Source organism: Dermochelys coriacea, chromosome 18 (assembly GCF_009764565.3).
Source record: "Dermochelys coriacea isolate rDerCor1 chromosome 18, rDerCor1.pri.v4, whole genome shotgun sequence".
Taxonomy (NCBI): domain Eukaryota; kingdom Metazoa; phylum Chordata; order Testudines; family Dermochelyidae; genus Dermochelys; species Dermochelys coriacea.
Genome location: NC_050085.1, coordinates 1,904,846 through 1,928,270, shown reverse-complemented (window position 1 = coordinate 1,928,270; position 23,425 = coordinate 1,904,846). Strand labels below are relative to the sequence as shown.

At 53.0% G+C, this 23,425-nt stretch overlaps 1 protein-coding gene across 1 annotated transcript in view; it reads left to right on the top strand.

Moving 5' to 3' along the window:
• Positions 1-15,084, top strand: part of TRIM62 (tripartite motif containing 62) — a 54,755-nt gene extending 39,671 nt beyond the window's left edge. Inside the window, exons 3-5 of the mRNA XM_038377131.2 lie at positions 4,699-4,955; positions 5,507-5,622; positions 9,149-15,084. Of these exons, the coding sequence (XP_038233059.1) occupies positions 4,699-4,955; positions 5,507-5,622; positions 9,149-9,699 (924 nt within the window). The 3' untranslated portion in view covers positions 9,700-15,084. The remainder of the gene's footprint in view (positions 1-4,698; positions 4,956-5,506; positions 5,623-9,148) is intronic.
• Positions 15,085-23,425: the final 8,341 nt, after the last annotated feature.

Below are 23,425 nucleotides of genomic sequence, written 5' to 3'. Positions count from 1 at the left end.
ACAGAAAATATCATATTGCCTCTATATAAATCCATGGTATGCCCACATCTTGAATACTGTGTACAGATGTTTCAGAGTAGCAGCCGTGTTATGTGATTGACCCATCTTAAAAATGATATATTGCAATTGGAAAAGGTTCAGAAAAGGGCAACAAAAATGATTAGGGGTATGGAATGGCTGCAGTATGAGGAGAGATTAATAAAACTGGGAGGACTTTTCATCCTGGAAAAGAGATGACTAGGGGGATATGATAGAGGTCTATAAAATCATAACTGGTGTAGAGAAAGAAAATAGGGAAGTGTTATTTACTTCTTCTCATAACACAAGAACTAGGGGTCACCAAATGAAATTAATAGGCAGTAGGTTTAAAACAAACAAAAGGAAGTATTTTTTCATAACACACCGTCAACCTGTGGAACTCCTTGCCAGAGGATGTTGTGAAGGCTAAGACTATAACAGGGTTAAAAGAAAGCTAGATACATTCATGGAGGATAGGTCCATCAGTGGCTATTAGCCAGGATGGGCAGGGATGGTGTCCCTAACCTCAGTTTGCCAGAAGCTGGGAATGGGCGATGGGATGGATCACTTGATGATTACCTGTTCCTTCTGGAGCACCTGGCATTGGCCACTGTTGGCAGACAGGATACTGAGCTAGGTGGACCTTTGGTCTGACCCAGTATGACCATTCTTATGTTCTTAAAGTGATTTTTGACACAGTCCCACAGGACGCTCTCTTAAGGGAATTGTGGCCTAGATGAGATTAGGCCACTATAAGGTGGGTGCACAGCTGGTTGAAAGAACGTACTCAAAGAGCTGTTATCAATGGTTTGCTATTAAACTGTGGAGAGGGGCACATATAGTGGGCTCCCGCAAGGGTCAATCCTTAATCTGGTACTATGCAATATTTTCATTAATTACTTGGATAATGGAGCAGAGAGTATGCTTATAAAATTTGGAGATGACACCAAGCTGGGAGCAATTGCAAGCACTTTGGAGGACAGGATTAGAATTCAAAATGACCTTGACAAAGTGGTGAGTTGGTCTGAAATCAACAAGATGAAATTTAATAAAGATAAGTGCAAAGTACTGCATTTAGGAAAGAAAAATCAAATGTACAACTACAAAATGGGGAATAACTGGCAAGGTGGTTGTACTGCTGGAAAGGATTTGGGGGTTAGAGTGGATCACAAATTGAATATGAGTCAACAGTGTAATGCTGTCGTGAAAAGGTTGATATCATTGTGCGCTGTAGTTACAGATGTGAAGACACTGAAGGGAGTCCAGAGGAGAGCAACAAAAATGAGAAATGGTTTAGAAAACCTGACCTATAAGGAAAAGTTAAAAAAAGAACTGGGGTTGTTTAGTCTTGAGGAAAGATGAGAGAGGGGGGACCTGATAACAGTCACCAAATATGTTAAGGGCTGTTATAAAGAGGATGGGGTTCAATTGTTCTCCATGTCCACTGAAAGTAGGACAAAAAGTGATGATCTTAATCTGCAGCAAGGGAGAGTCAGGTTAGATATTAGGAAAATCTTTCTAAGTGTATTGGTAGTTAAATGCTGGAACAGGCTTCCCAGAGAGGTTGTGGAATCCCCATCATTGGAGGTTTTTAAGAGCAGGTTGGATAAACCCCTGTCAGGGATGGTCTAGGTTTACTTGGTCCTGCCTCAGCACAGGTTGTTGGACTAGATGACTTCTCAAAGTCCCTTCCAGCCCGACATTTCTATGATTCTCACTCTTTTTCTGGCCCAAATAATACTAAATTATTCAATTAAACTGGAACTACTTCAACAGGAGAAATTGAGGGAGACTCCCCTCAGAATAGCCCCTAGCCCTCATTGAAAGGTGGCAGATCCCTGTTCAGATCCCTTCTCCCTGAGAGGGGACATGAGCCAAGCATCTCCCACAGCCTGAGCGAGTACCTGAACCACTGGGCTAAAGCCTATAGGGTGGGCCTCTCTTCTTTCCTCCTCCTCTTCCATCTGTTTTGTGTGAGCTAGGTGGCCTCTGAACACACTGCCAAACTGAGCCCTGCATGCAAGTTCGGCAGAGGAATGACTATGTGGCCCCAGTTTGTGGATCACAGTCTCGGGCACCTGGCTCTCTCCGTTCACTGTACAGGGAACCTAAGCAGCAGATTCAGCCTTATGGATCTCAGTATGGTTCCTGATATTTTCTAGGCACCTAAAAGTTTGGCGCTATGACATTTGGCGTCACAGTGCCCAAGACCTTTGTGGATCCAGCCTTCTTTACTTCCTTTAAATGAAAGCTGAGAGTCTCACTTAGTCACATGATTGCAGGAGCTTTAAGAAAACCTGCAAGTATCACTGGACTTGCAATAAGATTACAAGAGTTGGCCATGCTGAAAAAGCCATTTGTTTTCATTGAAATGAAGAATAAAACAAAACCCTATTCCTAGTCAGAATTATGTCTCCTAAGAGTCCTTTTCTATTACATCAAAATGTTGGGCCTGAATTAACAGGAACAGCCTCAACCTGAAAACCATGCTGTACCTGAAAAGTCTTGTGTTTACAAGTCACACATTCAGCCCATCCCTTCTCAAAACTCCTTTGCTGAGATGCTTATAAGAGCTTGGCAGTAGTTAGACAACTAGGACCACAGCCCAATGTGCTGGCCAGTATTGTCTCATCCATCTGCTGTCTCTTGTCTCAAACTTGGACTGTGAGCTCCAGGGAGTAGGGGCCATCTCTTTGTTCTGTGTTTGTGCAGCACTAGAGCCATGGGGTCCTGGCCAGGTGCTCTCACAATACCAGTAATAAATCACTAGAATTCCTGCATCTGATAGCGTGCTGGGCCAGATTTTCCAAAGAGCCCCAGGCAAGATTTCCAAGGGCTCAACCCTTACAGCTGGGGCCAGATGTTCCAAAGACCTCAGCTCCCATTGGATAAGGTCCGAGTTTGCACAAGCACTTTGCTTCCAGCAGCCCCCATTCTGACACTTATGGCTGGGCTGGCAAAAGTGCCCTGCACCCAGCATGCTGAGTCCCTGAGCATCCTAAGTGGAAACAGCTCTTTGGAAAACTTGTTGGTGTATAGTCGGTTCCCCTCTTTCTCTTTTATTGTCAGTTTCACTGCTTCTCCTGGGTGTCCTAAGTAAGTCATTCCATCCATCCCCCCCCCCCGTCTCCATCCATCCCCCCCCAAGGATCTTTTGACAGTGATAGGGGAGAGAACATTTTTTTTAAACAATGGGGAAATGTGATTGCAACAAGGGGATGGAGGCAAACACACCTGACTCTCCCATTTTTAAACTGACTAGATTTCAAGCTGACTGTGTCCCTTGGGAAAAAAAATCTCATTAACAGGGTTTGCAGTAGCAGTGCGATTCTGAAATAGTGGATTCTGGAGCAAAGTGTCACATGGGGTGTTGGAGGCAGGCCGAGGTTGCTCTCAGGAGTGGGGACAGCATGATTCCACAGGAGGGAGGAGTGGAGTGGTGTGTGGTGAAGGGAAGTAAACTGGAATTTAAAGGCAGCAAAGGTGCTGTTAAATATCCTTAATGTTCTTTCCACAGGCAAGCAACTGGGAGGGAGAGGAAAGGTCAGCGGTGCTGGGTGCCGTAGGGAGGAGAGACTGAGTCAACTGTGGGGTGAGGTGCCAGGGGCTCCCCAGCTGTAACATTGACCAGCCTTGCAGAGTGACTAGGTGTAGTGCCATGAAGACGCAGGGTGCAGTGTCAGTGCCTGGCACAGCCAGAGAGCAAGGCTGGGTGCTATAGTGAGGGAGTAATGGCCAGAGCAGAGAGGTGTGTGGGGAACCCAGGGCTGAAATAGTTCTGGGGACGCAGGTCTGGAGAAGGGGTCTCAGCAAACCTGTAGAGATGATTCATAGATTCCACTCCAGGGGACCTCTGTAATCGTTGAGCCTGGGCAGTTCCTGGAGCCGAACTTTCAGAACCCAACCAGTCTGCAGAGCATGTATTGAATTCGGAATGAGAGAGATGAGCCCTGAAAATAGAGTGGAAGGGCTGCACATCTGGAGCCAGGGGCACTGGCAGAGCTGGTGTGGGGAGCTCAGGGCCAGGCAGGCTGTGGGAGAGGAGTGGGGGGTCACTGGGAGAGCTGGGTGTGGGGATCTCAGGGCCAGGCAGACTGTGGGTGAGGAGTGGGGGGCAGTGGCAGAGCTGGGTGTGGGGAGCTCAGGGCTGGACGGGCTGTGGATGAGGAGTGTGGGTCACTGGCAGAGCTGGGTGTGGGGAGCTCAGGGCCGGGCGGGCTATGGGTGAGGAATGGGGGGCAGTGGCAGAGCTGGGTGTGGGGAGGTCAGGGCTGGACGGGCTGTGGGTCAAGCCAGGGGCACTGGCAGAGTTGGGTGTGGGGAGCTCAGGGCCGGGCAGGCTGTGGGTGAGGAGTGGGGGGTCACTGGCAGAGCTGGGTGTGGGGATCTCAGGGCCAGGCAGACTGTGGGTGAGGAGTGGGGGGCAGTGGCAGAGCTGGGTGTGGGGAGCTCAGGGCTGGACGGGCTGTGGGTCATGCCAGGTGCACTGGCAGAGCAGGGTGTGGGGAGTCAGGGCTGGGCGGGCTGTGGGTCGAGCCGGGGCACTGGCAGAGCTGAGGGAAAAGCTAGCCTTGCTGCGTATCCTGCCGCTAACCAGCGTATGGGTGGTGCTGTCGGGGAAGTAATGAGGGTGGTGTGTGGCTCTGGTGTGACTCTTCTCTGCTTGTCTGTCCTGTGCAGTCCTCTGCCAAGAGCCTGCGAGCCACCATTGGGGAGGCCTTTGAGCGGCTGCACCGGCTCCTGCGCGAGCGCCAGAAGGCCATGCTGGAGGAGCTGGAGGCTGACACCGCCAGGACTCTGACCGACATCGAGCAGAAGATCCAGCGCTACAGCCAGCAGCTGCGCAAAGTGCAGGAGGGCAGCCAGATCCTGCAGGAGCGGCTGGCTGAGATGGACAGGCATGCCTTCCTGGCCGGCATCGCCTTGCTCTCGGAGAGGTACTGGGGGCTGAGGGGGCATCACCTGGCTCTCAGAGGGGTGCATATGGCCTTTGCAGCCCAGCACTGTCTCAGTGCATCTCCCTGGACAACAGCTTTTCCCTCTCGTCAGCACCCAGCCCGGTCTGGCCCAGCCCAGTGCAGGACAAAGCCCTTCCTGTTATGGCTCCCTCCCATCCATTCCTAGTCTCTGATCATCCTGAAGGCCTGCTGAGCCCCATGCCCACGGAAGGGTTTAGTAGTTGAGGACAGGACCTTTCTAGTCCAGAGCAGCTCCCCATAGCCACTCTGGCACCAACGGGACACTGCCAGGGTGTGCACACCGACTGGCCTCACTCAGCGCTCCCGTGGTATATGCACCCCAGGGCCCATGTGGCTGTAACCCAAGAGGCAGTGCCCTATGCTCCTGCCAGAGCTCCTGCCTTTAGGCCAGGCCCTCACTTAGTTGACCCTCTGCCCCTGTAACCTCTCCCCTTCCTCACCAGCAAACCCCACTTTGTGGTAGGGGAACTGCAGGGGCTCCGTGCTAACCAGCTTGACTCTCCAATCAGGCTCAAGGGAAAGATCCATGAAACAAACCTCACGTATGAAGACTTTCCTACCTCCAAATACATGGGCCCTCTGCAGTACACGATCTGGAAATCGCTTTTCCAGGACATCCATCCAGGTATGGTTCCCCAGCCCAGGGAGAGCAGCCTGCTCCCTCTAACATACTACAGGCCTTTCCTGGCATAATGTGGCAGCCGGAGCCTCTGGCGTGATTATCAGAAGTGCTGAGCACCCACAAGTCTACTGGCCTGAGGATGGTGACGCTCAGCCTCCCTGCAAATCCTGCCATGTGGGGAGAGTCGCCTTAGCTAGGTAGATACAGCCTGCTGGGCCCAGCCTTTGTGCTGGGAGGGATTAAACTGCAGACAAATGGCCGCGGTGGCCTCCTCAGGGCATTGTGGTCTGACGCCAGCAGGAATACCCTGCACGTAGGGCCAGATCCTGAACTGGAAGTCACAGGGCTGCAGAGAGAACGAGGAGGACATGTGGCACCTTATAGACTAACAAATTTATTTGAGCATAAGCTTTCGTGAGCTACAGCTACAGCTCACTTGATCGGAGGCATTCAGGGCTGCAGGATTCAGCACGTCAGCTGGGGACGAGCAGCAGCAGACTGTATGTGACGTGCTGGTGCCTGCTGTGCAGCGGTGCCTGGGATCCAGCACCTGGCATGTCCATGATGCGCCTCTGTCAAAGGGGCCCCAGCTGTGTGGTTTGATGTTTCTCCTGTTCTAAGGCTCTGTGGGAGTGCTGGGGGCTTCCCCTTTAGAGACCTGCAAGCGGCAGACTGGTGAGGGGACAGAATCCTTTGCCTCCAGGTCACTGGTTCAAATGCCGCCCCCTCCAGGAATTGCATGTGGCTGCTCCGTGACCCATGCAAAATCCGAACGGGCAGAAGGCTGAGCACCTAGGCAGCAAAGCGCCCATTGACTGCAGTGGGGGTGAGAGTGCCTTGGGGAGAACACCCTGTGTCTGGAGGGGTCCTGAGATCCTTCAGGGATGGGGACCAGAGCCTAGGCACCACCCTCCCCTTCCCTCCCCCCCCAACCGCTGCTGCTCTTCCCGCCGCCAGGGCCGTGCATGTCCTAATGTGCAGCCCAGACACCATCTCCTGTTCCTGGGAGAAGGGAAAACGCATCAGAGGCTTACAAAGGCCCTCTCTGCAGGGCTGCTCCCACTGCTATGGTAACGGGAGCTTGGGGGCCTGCAGTGCAAGGATACGGCCCCAGATGGAGCTGGCTTGGAGACCAGCTGTGAAAGGCAGGGCCCTGGGGGCAGGCTGGGGAGTGGGGGGTTAATCCAGGGAGGTGGGGGTTAATTCCATTTCTAGCTGGGTTTCTTGTCACTGAGCTCAGTGTCTGATACAGACATTCACAACCCATGTTTATTAATTAGCTGATCCATCCCCTGGGACAGGGAGTGTTCTGCTGAGACACAGTGACCTGTAAGAGAGCTTGCTCCAGGCCTGCTGGCTTTTCTGCTCTTGTTTATTCGGGCCCCGCCCTCTGTCCTGCCTAGGCATAAGGTCTGTCGAGTGCAATTACACTTGCCTGGTTGTGGCTAAAACTGCCCTGTGCCAGCTCTGCCATTGTTCCAAACCCGTCTGTCTTTGCACGCAGCTCAGCAGCAGCCCCGCTTGAGCTGTCACGCTGCCTGCGGCCCCAGTGGGGACGAGCTCCTTTGATGGGTTGGCGGGATCTGGGTTGCAAAGAGCCAGGCTCCAGGTGGTGCCCGCCCATTTTGACTGTGGGTTTCCCTTTTAGACCAAGTTTTCTCCCCCTGCCCCCTCCCCCATCCACAAAATAAGTCAGATTGGCCTCAGAATTGGTAGGTTAGACCTGGGGCCATGGTCAAATTTGTCTCCTCAAATTTTGAAGTGACTTGGACAAGGGCTTCCTGAGTTATGACTGTCTAATCATGGGGGCATTCCACACCATTCCAAAAGCGCCTTGAGGGGTGGAATTTACCACTCTGCAGCAAAACTAAGAGAAAGGAGAGGGATGAAATCACCGTGCCTGGCTCCCCTCACTGAGCTCGAGTGCCTGGCACCAGACTTTCGCTGATGAATGTGAAGTTACCCATGGTGTTAATTAATATCACTGTGCAGCATCAGCTCTGCCAAGCCCAGCACGGGGCATCTGTGAGCGCTGGGGACCTGAGCTTCCATAGAGGAGGCTGTGGGCCTTTCCCCACAGAAACCCCCTCTCTGGGGGGCTGGGCAGTGGTGGGAAGAGAGAACTGCTTGTCCAAAGCTTGTGAGGGAGCCAGAGTCTCTATGGATCCTGGGGCCCCCAGCAAGGCGCCCCATGAATCTACTGCCCCTGCCAGCCTGGAGTGACCTTGTACTCCTGCCCCGTGGTTCCGAGCAGCGTAGGGCCCCTCTTGCCAAACCCTAGGAGGTCTGTTAGATGGAGCAGGCAGGGAGCTCTGGTGCTTCCCACCAGCCACCCCACCTTCTCCTGCGGCACCTCTGAGGTGCTCTCCAGGGCCTACTCCCCCTTGCAGCAAGATTCCTGCCCTCTCGGGCCTCCTGGCTCCACTCTCCCCTATTCCCCCTATATCCACAGACCCACCCTCACCAAAGATTTCTTGAGGCAGGGTTGGGGCAGGAACTGTCACCCTCTGTAGCTCGCTGCGGGGATCCCACCACAGACACCAAGGAAGCTGCTGCTTGTGCTGGAGCATCCCACATTGAGGTTACATCTGCACTGGCGCTGAGGTGTAATTTCGAGACGTACACACACTAGCTTTGATCGAGCTAGCATGCTGCAAATAACGCTGCAGCCACAGTTGCACAGGTGGGGGAGGGTTAGCTGCCCTGCATCTGCACCTAGGGTCTCAGGGAGATTGTACGTGGGGCAGCTGGCCTCTGGTGCCACCGTGGCTACCTGTCTATTTTTAGTGTGCTCACTCAGTCAGAGCTAGCCTGGGTACATCTCGAGCTGGGAGCCCAGCAGAGCCATGTCCTGAGACACACCTGCTTGGTGTGTTTGTTATCCCACCCCAGATCAGCTCAACCAGGGCATTGATCTGTGCATCTAACTCCCACCACTGGGTGAGCTCTCGGAGACGTAGCCGTGGTGTGGGGTCCCCCAGAAAGGCCCCAAAGCATCAGTCCCCATCTCCGAGGCCCTGGCACATCTGGGCATGTGATCTGTACTCTGGTAAGAGCACTCCCTACCTCTTCGCATCTTCCTCCTCCTAAAGGAAGCTTCAGTGCCAAAGGGATTGCTAAGCAGTGTCACGGGTGGGATTTTAAATGCAGCCAAGGCACAGGTAGAGCCTAGCTAGCTACACTGCCTCTCCCGTGCTACAGGGCCTCAAGAAGGTCCCTCCAACAGCTTTCCCCACCTTTGGGGTCAGTCCCTGCGCGGAGCACAAGGGCAGAGGAGAGTTACAGGGGGCTGGCTGCCCAGCCACCTGACTGACCCCATCACATGTCCCTCAGCGCAGCACCCTCTGGTGTCCCTGCGGATCATTGCTACGTGCTGTCTGTGTGAGGGGTGGCTGGGTGGGTGCTTGTAGGCCCCTATTTTGGGGGCATTTACATTCCCGCTGCATAAGCAAGTGCTTTGCCTGTAATTGACTAGCCATGTGGGGTGTGGCTAGGTTCTGAGCCCCTTCCTGTCCCTCTGCTTTCCCAGTACCAGCAGCCCTCACGCTGGACCCTGTCACAGCTCACCAGCGTCTCATCCTGTCGGATGACTGCACCATCGTGGCCTATGGCAACTTGCACCCGCAGCCATTGCAGGATTCACCCAAGCGCTTTGACGTGGAAGTATCGGTGCTGGGCTCAGAGGCCTTCAGCAGCGGCGTGCACTACTGGGAGGTCATCGTCTCGGAGAAGACCCAGTGGATGATCGGGCTGGCACACGAGGCTGTCACCCGCAAGGGGAGCATTCAGATCCAGCCCAGTCGCGGCTTTTACTGCATCGTCATGCACGACGGCAACCAATACAGCGCCTGCACCCAGCCCTGGACCCGGCTCAATGTTAAGAGCAAGCTAGAGAAAGTCGGCGTCTTCTTGGACTATGACAAAGGCCTCCTGATCTTCTACAATGCTGATGACATGTCATGGCTGTACACCTTCCGGGAGAAGTTCCCTGGCAAGCTCTGCTCATACTTTAGTCCTGGCCAGAGCCATGCCAATGGCAAGAACGTGCAGCCGCTCCGCATAAACACCGTCCGGATCTAGGAGGGAGCAGAGAAGGGAGCCTGGAGCTGTATAGAGCCTCCTGGCCAGCAGGCTGAGTCCAGAGTCCCTGCTAAGACAGTTCCCACCTACTCCTTTCTGCAGGCTCTGGGGCTGTGCCATTCCTAGCCCTGACCTCCTGGCATTATCCGGGTGCGGGAGGGTGCAGGGCTGGGGCAGGGGGGTTGTGGGGATGGAGGGAGGCCATGGAACTGTTAGTATTTCAGTGTGAGAAGATGCAGCATCCTGCCTCCCTGTCTGCGTCAGTTTTCAGACTAACTCAAGGATCCAGGCTGAGTGTGGACATCCAGCTGGCTATCCCTGGCATGACCCCGGCATTGCCATGGGCACTCTGCCAGGATGGATGCAGGCGGAACCCTGTGCTGTTGGAGCCTCCTGCTGGCATGGAGCAGAGATCAAGCACCTTGCAGAGCTGCTGCTGAACCGCTGCTTGGTATCTCAGCTCACCTATGAGCTTCTAGCTGGGTTTGCTCCTAGGGACAGAGCATGAACCATCCTGCATGGGGCTAGTGACCTGGCAGCATCTGCACTTAGTATTTGTTACATTGGCACTCGGGGCCCCCGGCACCAAAGGGTCAGGATCCCATGCTGCTAGGCCCTCTGCAAAGAAGTGGGTGGCAGCCTCTGCCCCAGAGAGCTGCAGTCTAGGTTTATGACAAGGGGCAACTAAGGGGGAGAGGGTGGGGAAGGACAAGGGGGAGGGTTAGATGAGCATGTTTTGCATAGTGGGCTGCAGTCTGGGCTTGCCAGCTGGGCTCGCAGTTCCTTTTAGCGGCAGCTGGAGGCTGAGGCAGCGTTGCCCTGTGCCTCCCTGAGAGCAGAGGGCTCAGATTGCCAGAAGTAAAGTCATAGAGCCACCAGGTCATCAAGCCTGACCGCCTGCATGTCACCGGCACCAGCACCACCCCGCACCTGCTCCTGAATCCAGCAACTGAAATGAGACCAAAGGTGCTCAGCCCACAGGAGCCTGGGTTGGTAATGCCCCAGGCAGAGCACAGGAGGGGCTGATGGCAGGGAAATGACTGAGATACACCCAGGTAACCCTGGCAAGTGACCCACACACTGCAGAAGGCAGCAAAACTGCTCCCTCAGCTGATTCCAGTACAGGGCATGGGTGTCTGAGCAGGGATGGGGTGTGCGCATGTCCCCAACGAGGGCCACCTCGTTGTTCCCTCTTGTGTGAGGCCCTCCCCCCCCCCCCAGCTGTCCCCTTCACCAGGTTCTTTGGCTTGGGCAAAATCTGCCAAGAGGAGCCTGGATTGGAGTACCCCGGGAGCCAGCCTGGCTCCACACTCTGATGGCTGCCTTAGGGGCAGACATGGCTGGTGCCTGGCCCCAGATCTGCCATGGGTAGAGGCCTGCTGAGATGCATGACCCTCAGCCCAGCACCGGTGGAGCCTGCTCCAGCACTGTATGCCACAGTCCTCGCTGAAGCCAGTTTGGCACCAGGGAATAATGGTCAGCCGTGATCATGGCTTGGTCCTGTGGTAGCTGCCTGTGGTTTTCCCTGCCCAGAGCCCTGTGTAGAACAGTCTGCAAGTCACTGCACCTGCATAACCAGGCTGGCTGGTTCTCCTGGCGTCATGGGTAGTGCGACACTGCCAAATACATCGTTGGTGCTGCTCTGTGTGCATGCCTACTGGGCGCTCTGCCCCTGCTCAAGCATTGTGGGGTAGCAACTCAGGTTTTCCCAGAATGCACCGCTACCAACACATAGGTAGCAGAGCACGGATGCACCTGGTGTGTTGGCACAGCTCCCTTGTGTTGCAGGTGGATCAGGTGAGTGTAAGTTACTGAGCACGGTGGACGTGCAGTGTGGGCAGCACCCGTTAGCGCAGTTTGTTTCCCATGGAGTGGAGTGTTGACCTGCTGGTTGCCAGGACACATCTGTGACTGTGACCGTGTACCCGACTCCGGAGGCATATGTTCCTCCCTCCACCTTGCTTTGGAACATGTTCCTTGGCTCTTGTCAGTGAGCGAGATGTGCTTCAGGTTTCCCCGTACCTTCTCCCGGGTGGACGTCATCTCTCGGGGGAATGCCTGCAGCTGCCTGGACTCGGGCAAATGCCTCCCCACACTGAGCTGTGCAGTGGGCAAGGGCAGAGGGGGCTGGAGAAGAGGAGCTTGGGGAGGTGGGGGTGGGCTGGAGGAGAGGAACAAGGGATGCAAGAGGGGGATATCAGAGTAAAGGGCGGGGATAGGCAAGGATGAGTGTGTGAGGCGGGGACAGCTAATAAGCAAGGAGTCCAATTTCCTCTCTCCAGCTGGGGCATCCTGAGCAGGGTCCCAGGAATCAGCAACTCCTGGTTCTTTGTGCCATGGCCCCTCCCCGGGCGTGGTGGGGCAGACAGGTGATGGGACAGTGCTCAGCCCAGTGCGGCCTGTCAGGCACTGCTCCTGACCCTTGAGGGACGCGCTCACACACTACCCTGGGCAATGGCATTTTGCCAGGCGCTGCTAGTGGTACAGAGGCAGCCAGAAGGCAGCAGCCTTGGCAAGTACCCTTGCAGTGGGTGGGGCTGGGATCGCCTAGCCTGACTGGGTCTCCATGCAGAGCCACCGTCAGTACTGGCACTTTCACAGGCTCCAAACACTATGTCCTCCAAAGGCCCGTACCAGGAACCATGACGGGCTGGGCTCCTCATTAATGAGCTGGGCACCCACATGGGGCAGAAGTTAGAGCACGTGACCCGGGTGGCCAACACACAGCGAGTAGTCAGTGCAATCAGCTCCTGCATGGCCCAGCGGCCAAGGGGGACAGGAAGCACTCCAGTGCATACAGGTGGGGACCTTGGCCGGGAATCTGGATCGAGTCAGCTAATAGGCTGAGACCTAGACTTTACTAACAGGGGCTTCTGTTTTGGGGGGCCCCTTGGGCCTGATATCCAGGGGCACTGAGCAAACACCACCAGTGCCCATCAACACCAGCTAGAGCCTGGAAGAACAGGCCAAAAGGGGCTCACAGCAGGCACCCAAAAGCAGCTGCTATGACTGAAGACATAAGCCTCACATTGTAGCCAGTTAGTGGTAGCACCTAGCCCAGTTGGCACTAAGCCCATAGTTGGCCCAGGAGCCGAAGCCGCTGGTCTGCACCCAGAGCAGCAGGGAGGCTAGCTGGGGGAAGTCCTGCTACCGGGAGGAGTAGAGCCTGCAGCTTTGCCTTGGGGCTGTGGCAAGGGGTTGAAGGACAGATCTGGACAGGAGAAGTCAAAGCTGGGCCCTGTCTGTGGAGATCCTCACAGGGCAGCAAGGAGTTATGCTCAATGGTGGGGAGCAGGCACAAAGCTGAACATTGAGGTAGTTCTCTTGAGGCTGCCTGGAGCCCATCTGGTGCTGGCCTGATGCCCTTACTCGCGTCTCAGGTCAAAGGCTCTGTGCCTTCAGCAGGAGTGTGTTTGTGACAGGCCCCTGGGAATCAGTTCCATAATGATCAGAACCCTGAGGCAGGGAAATAGACCCCAAGGAGACAGGTGGGGCCCTGCACACCAGGGCTATGAGAAGAGCAGGAGGCTGATGAGACTTTCCACTCTATAGTCACTGATGTCAATGCATCCGACAACAGAGCAAGAGCATCACGATCTGCAGTTACAGCTGGGGAAACTGAAGCACAGAGAGGGGAAGGCACTTGGCCAGAGTCCCACACAGCTCTGGGATTGATACCAACAGCAGATTCCTGGTTCTGGGCCCTGCCACCTCCCCCAGACCCAGGCTGGGCTTGGCTAGGTACCCCAAGGGGAGAAGTCCATTGCTGGCATTGGATGTCACCAAACCCTACCCCTCACTGCACCAAGAAGCCAGTGGAAGCACAGGAACCTTGGACGTGATGTAGTGCCTTTGTGGGCAATAGTGTAATGGTAGTAGTGTCTGAATGGCAGCCAGGAGGTCCCATGGGCAATGGGTGCAGAGACAATGTGGCAACATGATGGGTAGGGTGGCAGCCCCACACGAGTGGCTCCAGCCCACCCCAAGGCAACTGGTGTGTGGTGAATTTCACATGGCAACAGACCTGCTAAGTCCAGGTTTTCTGAGCACCAAGGAGGTGCTGTCTGCAGGTGTTTGGAGAGACAAACGGGGTGTTCCCCACTGGTGTTTCTTGGCTCTGGGGACTCCAGGCTGATCATGTTGCTTTGTAAATGAACGAACTTGGAACATGTCAGGGGCTCTGGTCTGAGCAAGGGGGAGCAGCCAGCTGTGCTCACTCTCTGTACAAGTGTGCACAGCAGCCTGGTACATGGCTGCCTTGGGCACATCTGCTCTGTGCATTGAGGGGAGAAGGGCGTGGACAGGGATTGCTCTGGTTGTATGAAGAGCCCGTTCTCCCCTTCCTGAGATCCAGCTGGGACATAAGGACTCAAGATCCAGAGGACACTAGATGTTGTGACTGGACTCAGGCTCTCCTGTCCTCCTACCCCGTGAGCTGGATCACATGCAGTGCGGTTTGCTTCTTGTCCCTTCTGGGGCCATGTCTTGTCAGCCACCAGGCTCCCTGGAGACTTTCTGTTCAGTGAATGGCCAACACTAATTGCTGCTCTGCAGCCTGGCCTGGCTGCTCACTTGGTGATAGAGAGGGGAAGAATAATGCTCCCCCATTTCACGGCTTCCACTGGAGGTAGCTGATGAGCAACACTTCCTCCTACCAGGAGGGCAGAAAGCCCAACTCCAAGGCACCAGCTGGCCATTCTGTGCTGAGTGCCTGGCTGCAGACTCCCCCACCTGGAGAGGTATTCCCCTCTCTGAGTACATTGCACACAGCCTGGTGGATGTAAGGGAGCAAACCCCAACGTCACTGGTGACATGTGGTGTCTCCCCCATCCTGGCCCAGTTCTTTCTGGGAAAAGAGGTCCAGCTTGCAGACCAGGCTGAGGACGCTATTTGGAGGGAGTTGCTGAAACTCAGCCCCATCCCACTTTGGGGATGAATCCTGAAAACTCCTTCTGTGTGTAAGGAGTCCTATGGGGTGTAGCCCCATGAGGTTACTCGTCTGAGTAGGTTCAGCCTCTTGGCAAGGAGGCTGCTCTGTTGATGTCACTGAGAAATCCCGTAGTATGGACAGGAGCTGCAGGGAGAGAGCTGGTGTGGTGCGGGGACAGCGTCCTTCTGTAGCCTGGCAGGATGGAGTGTCGCAGGGTAGTGCACCCACAGGCTGCAATCCTGCAAGGCAAGCTCAGTGCCTGGCATGAGTCGGCCCTTCCTGGCTTCACCATTCAGGTCACTCCAGTGCCTGCTGGGTGCACTTCCACCTCCACCACCTGCCTGCGTGCTCCGCCAGTGCTGTGGTTTTTCCTTTTCCAGAAGCTGATGGATTCTGTATTTATTCCTAGTTCCGTAGCACGTAGTCTCTGACTGCTGCAATAAAGGCAATTTTTTTAAAAAAGGAATGGAAACTTGTTTCTGCAATGCAGCCGCCTCTGGAGCTCCTGCCTTCCCCTCCTGGCCCATGTCCTTGCAGACGCCCCGTGGATTGCATGCAAACACAGACAAAGGACAACAATGCAGCTGGCAGCCAGACCTGCAGGAAGGCTGCCATTCGCATGCTATTGTTCTGCTGAATGGATCTCCCATTGGTTCAAAACATTCCTACTGCACCCCCCCCCCCCAAGATAGCAGACATTATACACTGTTCTTGGCCCGATTCTGTTCTCACTGGTGCAATTCTATTGACCTGAATCAAGTGACCGCACATGGATAACTATGAGAACAGATTGGGTCCTTTATCTGTGTGCCACAGGAATCAGACCCTACCACAAGATCTCAACACCACAGGCCTGACTCAGTGGAGTCACACACACTGGGTTTTACACCATTGTAGCCATGGGACCTGATCCTCCTCTCAGTTACAAAATATTGCTGTTGGCAACTGTAATGTTCCTCTCTTGGGGAGTGTGGCCGTGTGGTCATAGCTGCAACTCCTGACAGTCAAGGGGATTGTGGGAGGGGGGCCCGGGTGCTCCTACTCCACTGAGCTCTGATCCAGGGCCCTTTGGGCCACTGGTAGTCTGGCAACCAAGGCTGCTTAAGGCTGTCCACCCTGGGCCTCTTCCTCTCATCCACCCCCTGGGATCAGCTCAGTCCAAGGCTTTCCCCTGGTGGGGAGATCCAAACCACAATGAGTAAGAGGAGGTTACTCATGTCCACTGGATCCTTCCCTCTCTGTTTGTCTCTGGGGTGGGTCCTCCCTTCCCTCAGGTAGGAACCCTTTGGGCAGCTGTGTAAGAGCCATTAGGCTTCCCCTCTGCTCTGTTGGAGCTGTGGGCTGCAGATCTGCTCACTTCCAGCTCTGCCACCCAAATTAGCTAATTCTCCGCCTTTTAATTCCTTCAGCAGATGGAGCATTTGCTGCAGGTGTGGCAGGGCGGGGCTCGCTGAGCCCAAAATAATACCTTAACCCCTTATTGCCCAGTGTGGGGTTTGTACACCCCATCACAGCAACAAAGAGACAGCTAGCCCTAAGGCACAGCCAGACAACTCAAAATGCATAGGTAAACTGAGGCACAGGGAATGCCCTGATACTGCAATGATGGCCATATTTGTGCCAAGATAATGACTTGCCCAACGTCTCAGAGCTAGTCAGTGACAGTGACCCTGATTCCCTCTCTGCTGCTGTTTCGCTAAGACAATTCCATCCATGTTAGATGAGGGTTGGGGGAGAGGAGCTGGATGGAGTCTCCTGGGTATTATGCATCATCGGCCTGGCTCCTCCAGCCATCCAGAATTACAGAAAATGCAGGACTAGCTAAGCACCCTCCACCCCCATCTCTGCTGACAAAATAAGCTCTCTTACCAATTCCTCTTCCTAATGGACAAGCTGCAGCAAGCCAGCTCTGTACCACCACCAGGACTTTCTCCAGAGGGAGCCTTGGCAGTGCCATCTGCAGTTAATGACGTCATTTGTCAGCTCAGCGTGGCCACGCCTGGGCCTGCATTCAGAGGCGCCAATTGAATTGCAAAGCTGCTGTCAGTGCTGATTCTCAAGCCAGCTCCTGAGGGAGCAGAGCCTCCTTGTGCACTTGCAAAGAAGCGAGGGAGAAAATAGATCCTGGGAAAATAAGGAACAAAGGATTTGCACAGACGAAGTGGAGCCACAAATGCAGATTCTGCCCTCAATTACCAACTGGGGCAAAGCCAAAGGGATTCCACAGTAAACAGTTTCAGCTAAAGTTTTAATTTGGGGGTTTAAAAATTTACATTTGTTGCTTTACAAAAGCCAAGTTTTTTTGAAAACGAAAACCCAAAAATTATTACTGAAAAAAATTGCCGGGGGGAGGGGGGGGAGTCATTAAGTTTTTCCATAAAAATTTAAAAGAAAGAGACAAAAGAAATTTCCTGCAAAAGATAATTGGGGATCTTTGACTGGCTCCGCCAGCTGCTGTGGAGCAGAATCAGGCCCCGAGAGCCCAGACGAAGGCCAGGGCTGCACTGGAAGCTGGTGCCAGTATATCAATGTGGGCTACGGGGAGCGATGGGCAGGGAACTGTTGGAGCATTTCAGAAAAAAAAAAAAAGGTCCAATATCCCATTGGGCTGAAGCAGAGCCTTTCCACATGTTCCATGTGACTCTAGGCTGGAAGAGTCCAACTGGTGGGCTGGGCATTCAGCGGGGATGTGGGAAGCCCATGTTTACACACCCTCAATTAATTAGTATTTTTTAACAACAAATTCCCGTCCAGTTCTCCCTAGGAGTGTGATTTTAATTTTAGCAACATGTCTATACTGGCAAAGGCCTTGCGTCGACACAGGTACACTGGCAGAGAAGGGCTTTTGCCGGGACAGCTTAGTTTGCTGGGGGAACTGCTGTAAGAGTCACTAGCACAGCGCTCTGCGTCTCCACTAGGAGGATTTGCAGCGCTTCTCTACTGGCAAAGAGTCTCTCGGTACAAGTTGGACTCGTCTGAAATAAACCCCCGGAGAGAGTTTATTACTCTCCTAATTACTCCTCTAATTAGCCACCTTGAAGCAAGACCAAGGGCCATGTGGGCCACTTGGCTGCCTTTCTGGGCCTTACAGGGAGTCAGTGCTGGTGGTGCTTTGTGGCTGATGCCAGTGCTGGACAGAGCATAGCTGTCAGTCCCGAGAGCCCACAGCCCAAAACCTTTGCAGCAACACTAATGCACAACTGTGGGGTTTGATACTGGTCTCATTTGGTGTAAATCAGGCTTGCTTCCAGTGATGTCAATGGACTTGCACCAGTCTGAGAGATGGCTCTACATTTTTGTTCCCCTTGAAGCAATAGAACCCTCCCTTTCTGCAATCACCCCCAGGCATTCAGCTGGTTGTTGCTTTCCTGCCTGTAATGATGCTGCCTCTGGCGGGACACAACTGAGAATATCAGTTCAGGACAAATTGCTGAGAGCAGGGCAGTCACAGCCCAAAGTTGAGTGTCCTTTATTACTAAGGCACAACCAAACCAGCCAAACAGAGAGGACTTCGGTTTTACCCCACTGGCTAACCAGAAGTCATATTCGCAATTTCTCAGATACTCCAGTTCCCTTGTATCACCACCAGTGCTCCTCATTATGGGGATGAATGGTTATGAAAACCAATACCCCAGTAGAAGAAAAAAGGTTCTCCCGATCCCAAAGGACCAAGCCCCCAACCCAGGGCAATATACAAATCAGATCTTACCCACAAATCACGCTGTTGCCAATCCTTTAGAATCTAAAATCTAAAGGTTTATTCATAAAAAGAAAGAAATATAGATGAGAGCTAAAATTGGTTAGATGGAATCAATTACATACAGTAATGGCAAAGTTCTTGGTTCAGGCTTGTAGCAGAGATGGAATAAACTGCTCGCTTAAATCAAGTCTCTGGAGAACGTCCACAGGTTGGATGGGCCATTCAGTCCTTTGTTCAGAACTTCAGTGTAGCAAAGTTCCTCCAGAGGTATGAAGCAGGACTGAAGACAAAATGGAGAAGATACAGCAGCTTTTATAGTCTCTTGCCATGTGGTCTCTGCTCTCTTTGTCCCAAAAACAAACTGTCCAGCACATGGCCTGGAAAAACCTCAAAGTTCTGTCCATAGGCATGTCCCTGCATACCTGGCTGAGTCCCAAGATGTATCTGCCTTCTCTCAACGGATCAGTTGTATAGCTGATGGTCCTTAATGGGCCATCAAGCAGGCTAGGCAGTGCTGACGTCACAATGTCTGGGATAAAGAAAAGGAGTACAGCACAAGTTTGATATACAGACAGTATAGAGCCAATACTTATAACTTTAAATACAAAAATGATACCTGCATACAGATAGCATAATCCTAACAAGCCAACCATAACCTTGTCTTAGCCCTGGTCTACACTAGGCATTGAGGTCGAATTTAGCAGCGTTAAATCGATGTAACCCTGCACCCGTCCACATGATGAAGCCCTTTTTTTCTATTTAAAGGGCTCTTAAAATTGATTTCCTTACTCCACCCCCGACAAGGGGATTAGCACTGAAATCGGTTTTGCTAGGTCAAATTTGGGGTACTGTGGACGAAATTAGATGGTATTGGCCTCCGGGAGCTATCCCAGAGTGCTCCATTGTGACGGCTCTGGACAGCACTCTCAACTCAGATGCACTGACCAGGTAGACAGGAAAAGGCCCGTGAACTTTTGAATTTCAATTTCCTGTTTGGCCAGTGTGGCAAGCTGCAGGTGACCATGCAGAGCTCATCAGCAGAGGTGACCCTGATGGAGTCCCAGAATTGCAAAAGAGCTCCAGCATGGACCAAACGGGAGTTACGGGATCTGTTCGCTGTATGGGGAGAGGAATCCGTGCTAACAGAACTATGTTCCAGTTTTCGAAATGCCAAAACATTTGTGAAAATTTCCCAGGGCATGAAGGACGGAGGCCATAACAGGGACCCAAAGCAGTGCCGTGTGAAACTTAAGGAGCTGAGGCAAGCCTACCAGAAAACCAGAGAGGCGAATGGCCGCTCCGGGTCAGAACCCCAAACATGCCGCTTCTATGATGAGCTGCATGCCATTTTAGGGAGTTCAGCCACCACTACCCCAGCGGTGTTGTTTGACTCCTTCAATGGAGATGGAGGCAACATGGAAGCAGGTTTTCGGGATGAGGAAGACGATGATGAGGAGGTTGGATAGCTAATAGCAAACAAGCGGAGAAACCGGTTTTCCCGACAGCCAGGAACGGTTTCTCCCCCTGGACCTGGAGCCAGTACCCCCCGAACCCACCCAAAGCTGCCTCCTGGACCAACCAGGCGGAGAAGGGACCTCTGGTGAGTGTACCTTTTAAAATACTATACAAGGTTTAAAAGCCAGCATGTTTAATGATTAATTTGCCCTGGCATTCGTGGCTCTCCTGGATATACTCCCAAAGCATTTGCAAAAGGTTTCTGGGGAGGGCAGCCGTATTCCATCCACCATGGTAGGACACTTTAGCACTCCAGGCCAGTAGCACATACTTGGGAATCATTGTAAAACAAAGCATTGCAGTGTATGTTTGCTGGCATTCAAACAACATCCATTCTTTCTCTCTCTGTATTATCCTCAGGAGAGTGATATCATTCACGGTCACCTGGTTGAAATAGGGTGCTTTTCTTAAGGGGACATTCAGAGGTGCCTGTTCCTGCTGGGCTGTTTGCCTGTGGCTGAACAGAAATGTTCCCTGCTGTTAACCATGCAGTGGGGGGAGCCAAAATGCGACCTTGTAACGAAAGCACATGTGCTATGTATGTAATGTTAACAGCAAGGTTTACTGTGAAAGAGTGTACCCATTGTTCTATAAAATGTGTCTTTTCAAATACCACTGTCCCTTTTTTTTCTCCACCAGCTGCATGTGTTTCAAGGATCACAGGATCTTCTCCTTCCCAGAGGCTAGCGAAGATTAGAAGGCAAAAAAAACGCACTCATGATGAAATGTTCTCTGAGCTCATGCTGTCCTCCCACACTGACAGAGCACAGACGAATGCGTGGAGGCAGACAATGTCAGAGTGCAGGAAAGCACAAAATGACTGGGAGGAGAGGCGGTGGGCTGAAGAGAGTAAGTGGTGGGCTGAAGAGAGGGCTGAAGCTGAAAGGTGGCGGCAGCGTGATGAGAGGAGGCAGGATTCAATGCTGAGGCTGCTGGAGGATCAAACTAATATGCTCCAGCATATGGTTGAGCTGCAGGAAAGGCAGCAGGAGCACAGACCGCCACTGCAGCCCCTGTGTAACCAACCGCCCTCCTCCCCAAGTTCCATAGCCTCCTCACCCAAACGCCCAAGAATGCGGTGGGGGGGCCTCCAGCCATCCAACCACTCCATCCCAGAGGATTGCCCAAGTAACAGAAGGCTGGCATTCAATAAGTTTTAAACTTTTAAAGTGCTGTGTGGCCTTGTCCTTCCCTCCTCCACCACCCCGCCTGGGGTACCTTGGTAATTATCCCCCTATTTGTGTGATGAATTACTAAAGAATGCATGAATGTGAAGCAACAATGACTTTATTGCATCTGAAAGCAGTGATCAAAAGGAGGTGGGAAGGGTGGTTAGCTTACAGGGAAGGAGAGCGAACCAAGGGGCGGGGGGTTTCATCAAGGAGAAACAAACAGAACTTTCACACCGTAGCCTGGCCAGTCATGAAAGTGGTTTTCAAAGCTTCTCTGATGTGCACCGCACCCTCCTGTGCTCTTCTAACTGCCCTGATGTCTGGCTGTATGTAAGCAGCAGCCAGGCGATTTGCCTCAACCTCCCACCCTGCCATAAACGTCTCCCCCTTACTCTCACAGATATTGTGGAGCGCACAGCAAGCAGTAATAACAGTGGGAATATTAGTTTCGCTGAGGTCTAACCGAGTCAGTAAACTGCGCCAGCGCGCTTTTAAACATCCAAATGCACATTCTACCACCATTCTGCACTTGCTCAGCCTGTAGTTGAACAGCTCCTAACTACTCTCCAGGCTGCCTATGTATGGCTTCATGAGCCATGGCATTAAGGGGTAGGCTGGGTCCCCAAGGATAACTATAGGCATTTCAACATCCCCAACGGTTATTTTCTGGTCTGGGAAGAAAGTTCCTTCCTGCAGCTTTTGAAACCAACCAGAGTTCCTGAAGATGCGAGCGTCATGTACCTTTCCCGGCCATCCCAAGCTGATGTTGGTGAAACGTCCCTTGTGATCCACCAGTGCTTGCAGCACTACTGAAAAGTACCCCTTGCGGTTTATGTACTCGCTGCTTGGTGCTCCGGTGCCAAGATAGGGATATGGGTTCCGTCTATGGCCCCACCACAGTTAGGGAATCCCATTGCAGCAAAGCCCATCCACTATGACCTGCACATTTCCCAGGGTCACTACTCTTGATATCAGCAGATCTTTGATTGCGTTGGCTACTTGCATCACAGCAGCCCCCACAGTAGATTTGCCAACTCCAAATTGATTCCCGACTGACCGGTAGCTGTCTGGCGTTGCAAGCTTCCACAGGGCTATTGCCACTCACTTCTCAACTGTGAGGGCTGCTCTAATCTTGGTATTCTTGCACCTCAGGGCAGGGGAAAGCAAGTCACAAAGTTCCATGAAAATGCCCTTACGCATGTGAAAGTTTCGCAGTCACTGGGAATCATCCCAGACCTGCAACACTATGGGGTCCCACCAGTCTGTGCTTGTTTCCCGAGCTCAGAATCGGTGTTCCACCGCATGAACCTGCCCATTAGCACCATGATGCCCACATTGGCAGGGTCCGTGCTTTGAGAGAAGTCTGTGTCCATGTCCTCATCACTCTCGTCACCGTGTTGACATCGCCTACTCGCCCGGTTTCACTTTGCCAGGTGCTGGTGCTGCATATACTGCTGGATAATGCATGTGGTGTTTAATGTGCTCCTAATTGCCAAAGTGATCTGAGCGGGCTCCATGCTTGCTGTGGTATGACGTCTGCACAGAAAAACAGCACGGAATGATTGTCTGCTGTTGCCCTGACAGAGGGAGGGGTGACTGATGACATGGCTTACAGGGTTGGCTTACAGGGAATTAAAATCAACAAAGGGGGTGGCTTTGCGAGAAACTGAATGGCCGCCTCAAGGATAGAACTCAAAACCTCAAGGATAGAACTCAAAACTGGGTTTAGCAGGCCGTTGATTTCACAGAGGGAGGGAGGGAGGAGAAAATGAATACAAAACAAATCTGGTCTATTTCTTGTTTTGAGCTACTTCATCTATCTTTATACATCTTGCTGGCAGCAGACTGTGCAGTACGACCGCTAGCCATCGTCACCTCCTGGGTGCTCGGCAGAAAACGGTGCAGTTTAACTACTGGCCATCATCTTCTACTAGCTGCAGATTAAAAGACAGTGCACTGCCAGTAGAACTCAATCGCCATGAGACGAAACAAGGGAAATGACCTGGCTGAGTCACTCCCATGTTTGCCCAGGCGCCTGGTTAAAAGAGCACCCAGGATTATGTCGGCGACGGCTACCAGTCATACTGCACTGTCTGCTGCCAAAAGGCAATAAACTGCTGCTGTGTAGCAATGCGTCCGCCAGCACCCAGGAGACATACGGTGACGGTTAGCTGAGTGGGCTCCATGCTTGCCGTGGTATGGCGTCTGCACGGGTAATTCAAGAAAAAAGGCGCAAAATGATTGTCTGCCCTTGCTTTTACGGACGGAGGGAGGGAGGGAGGGAACGGGTGCCTGACGATATGTACCCAGAATCACCCGCGACAATGTTTTAGCCCCATCAGGCACTGGGATTTCTACCGAGAATTCAAATGGACGGCGGAGACTGCGGGAACTGTGGGATAGCTACCC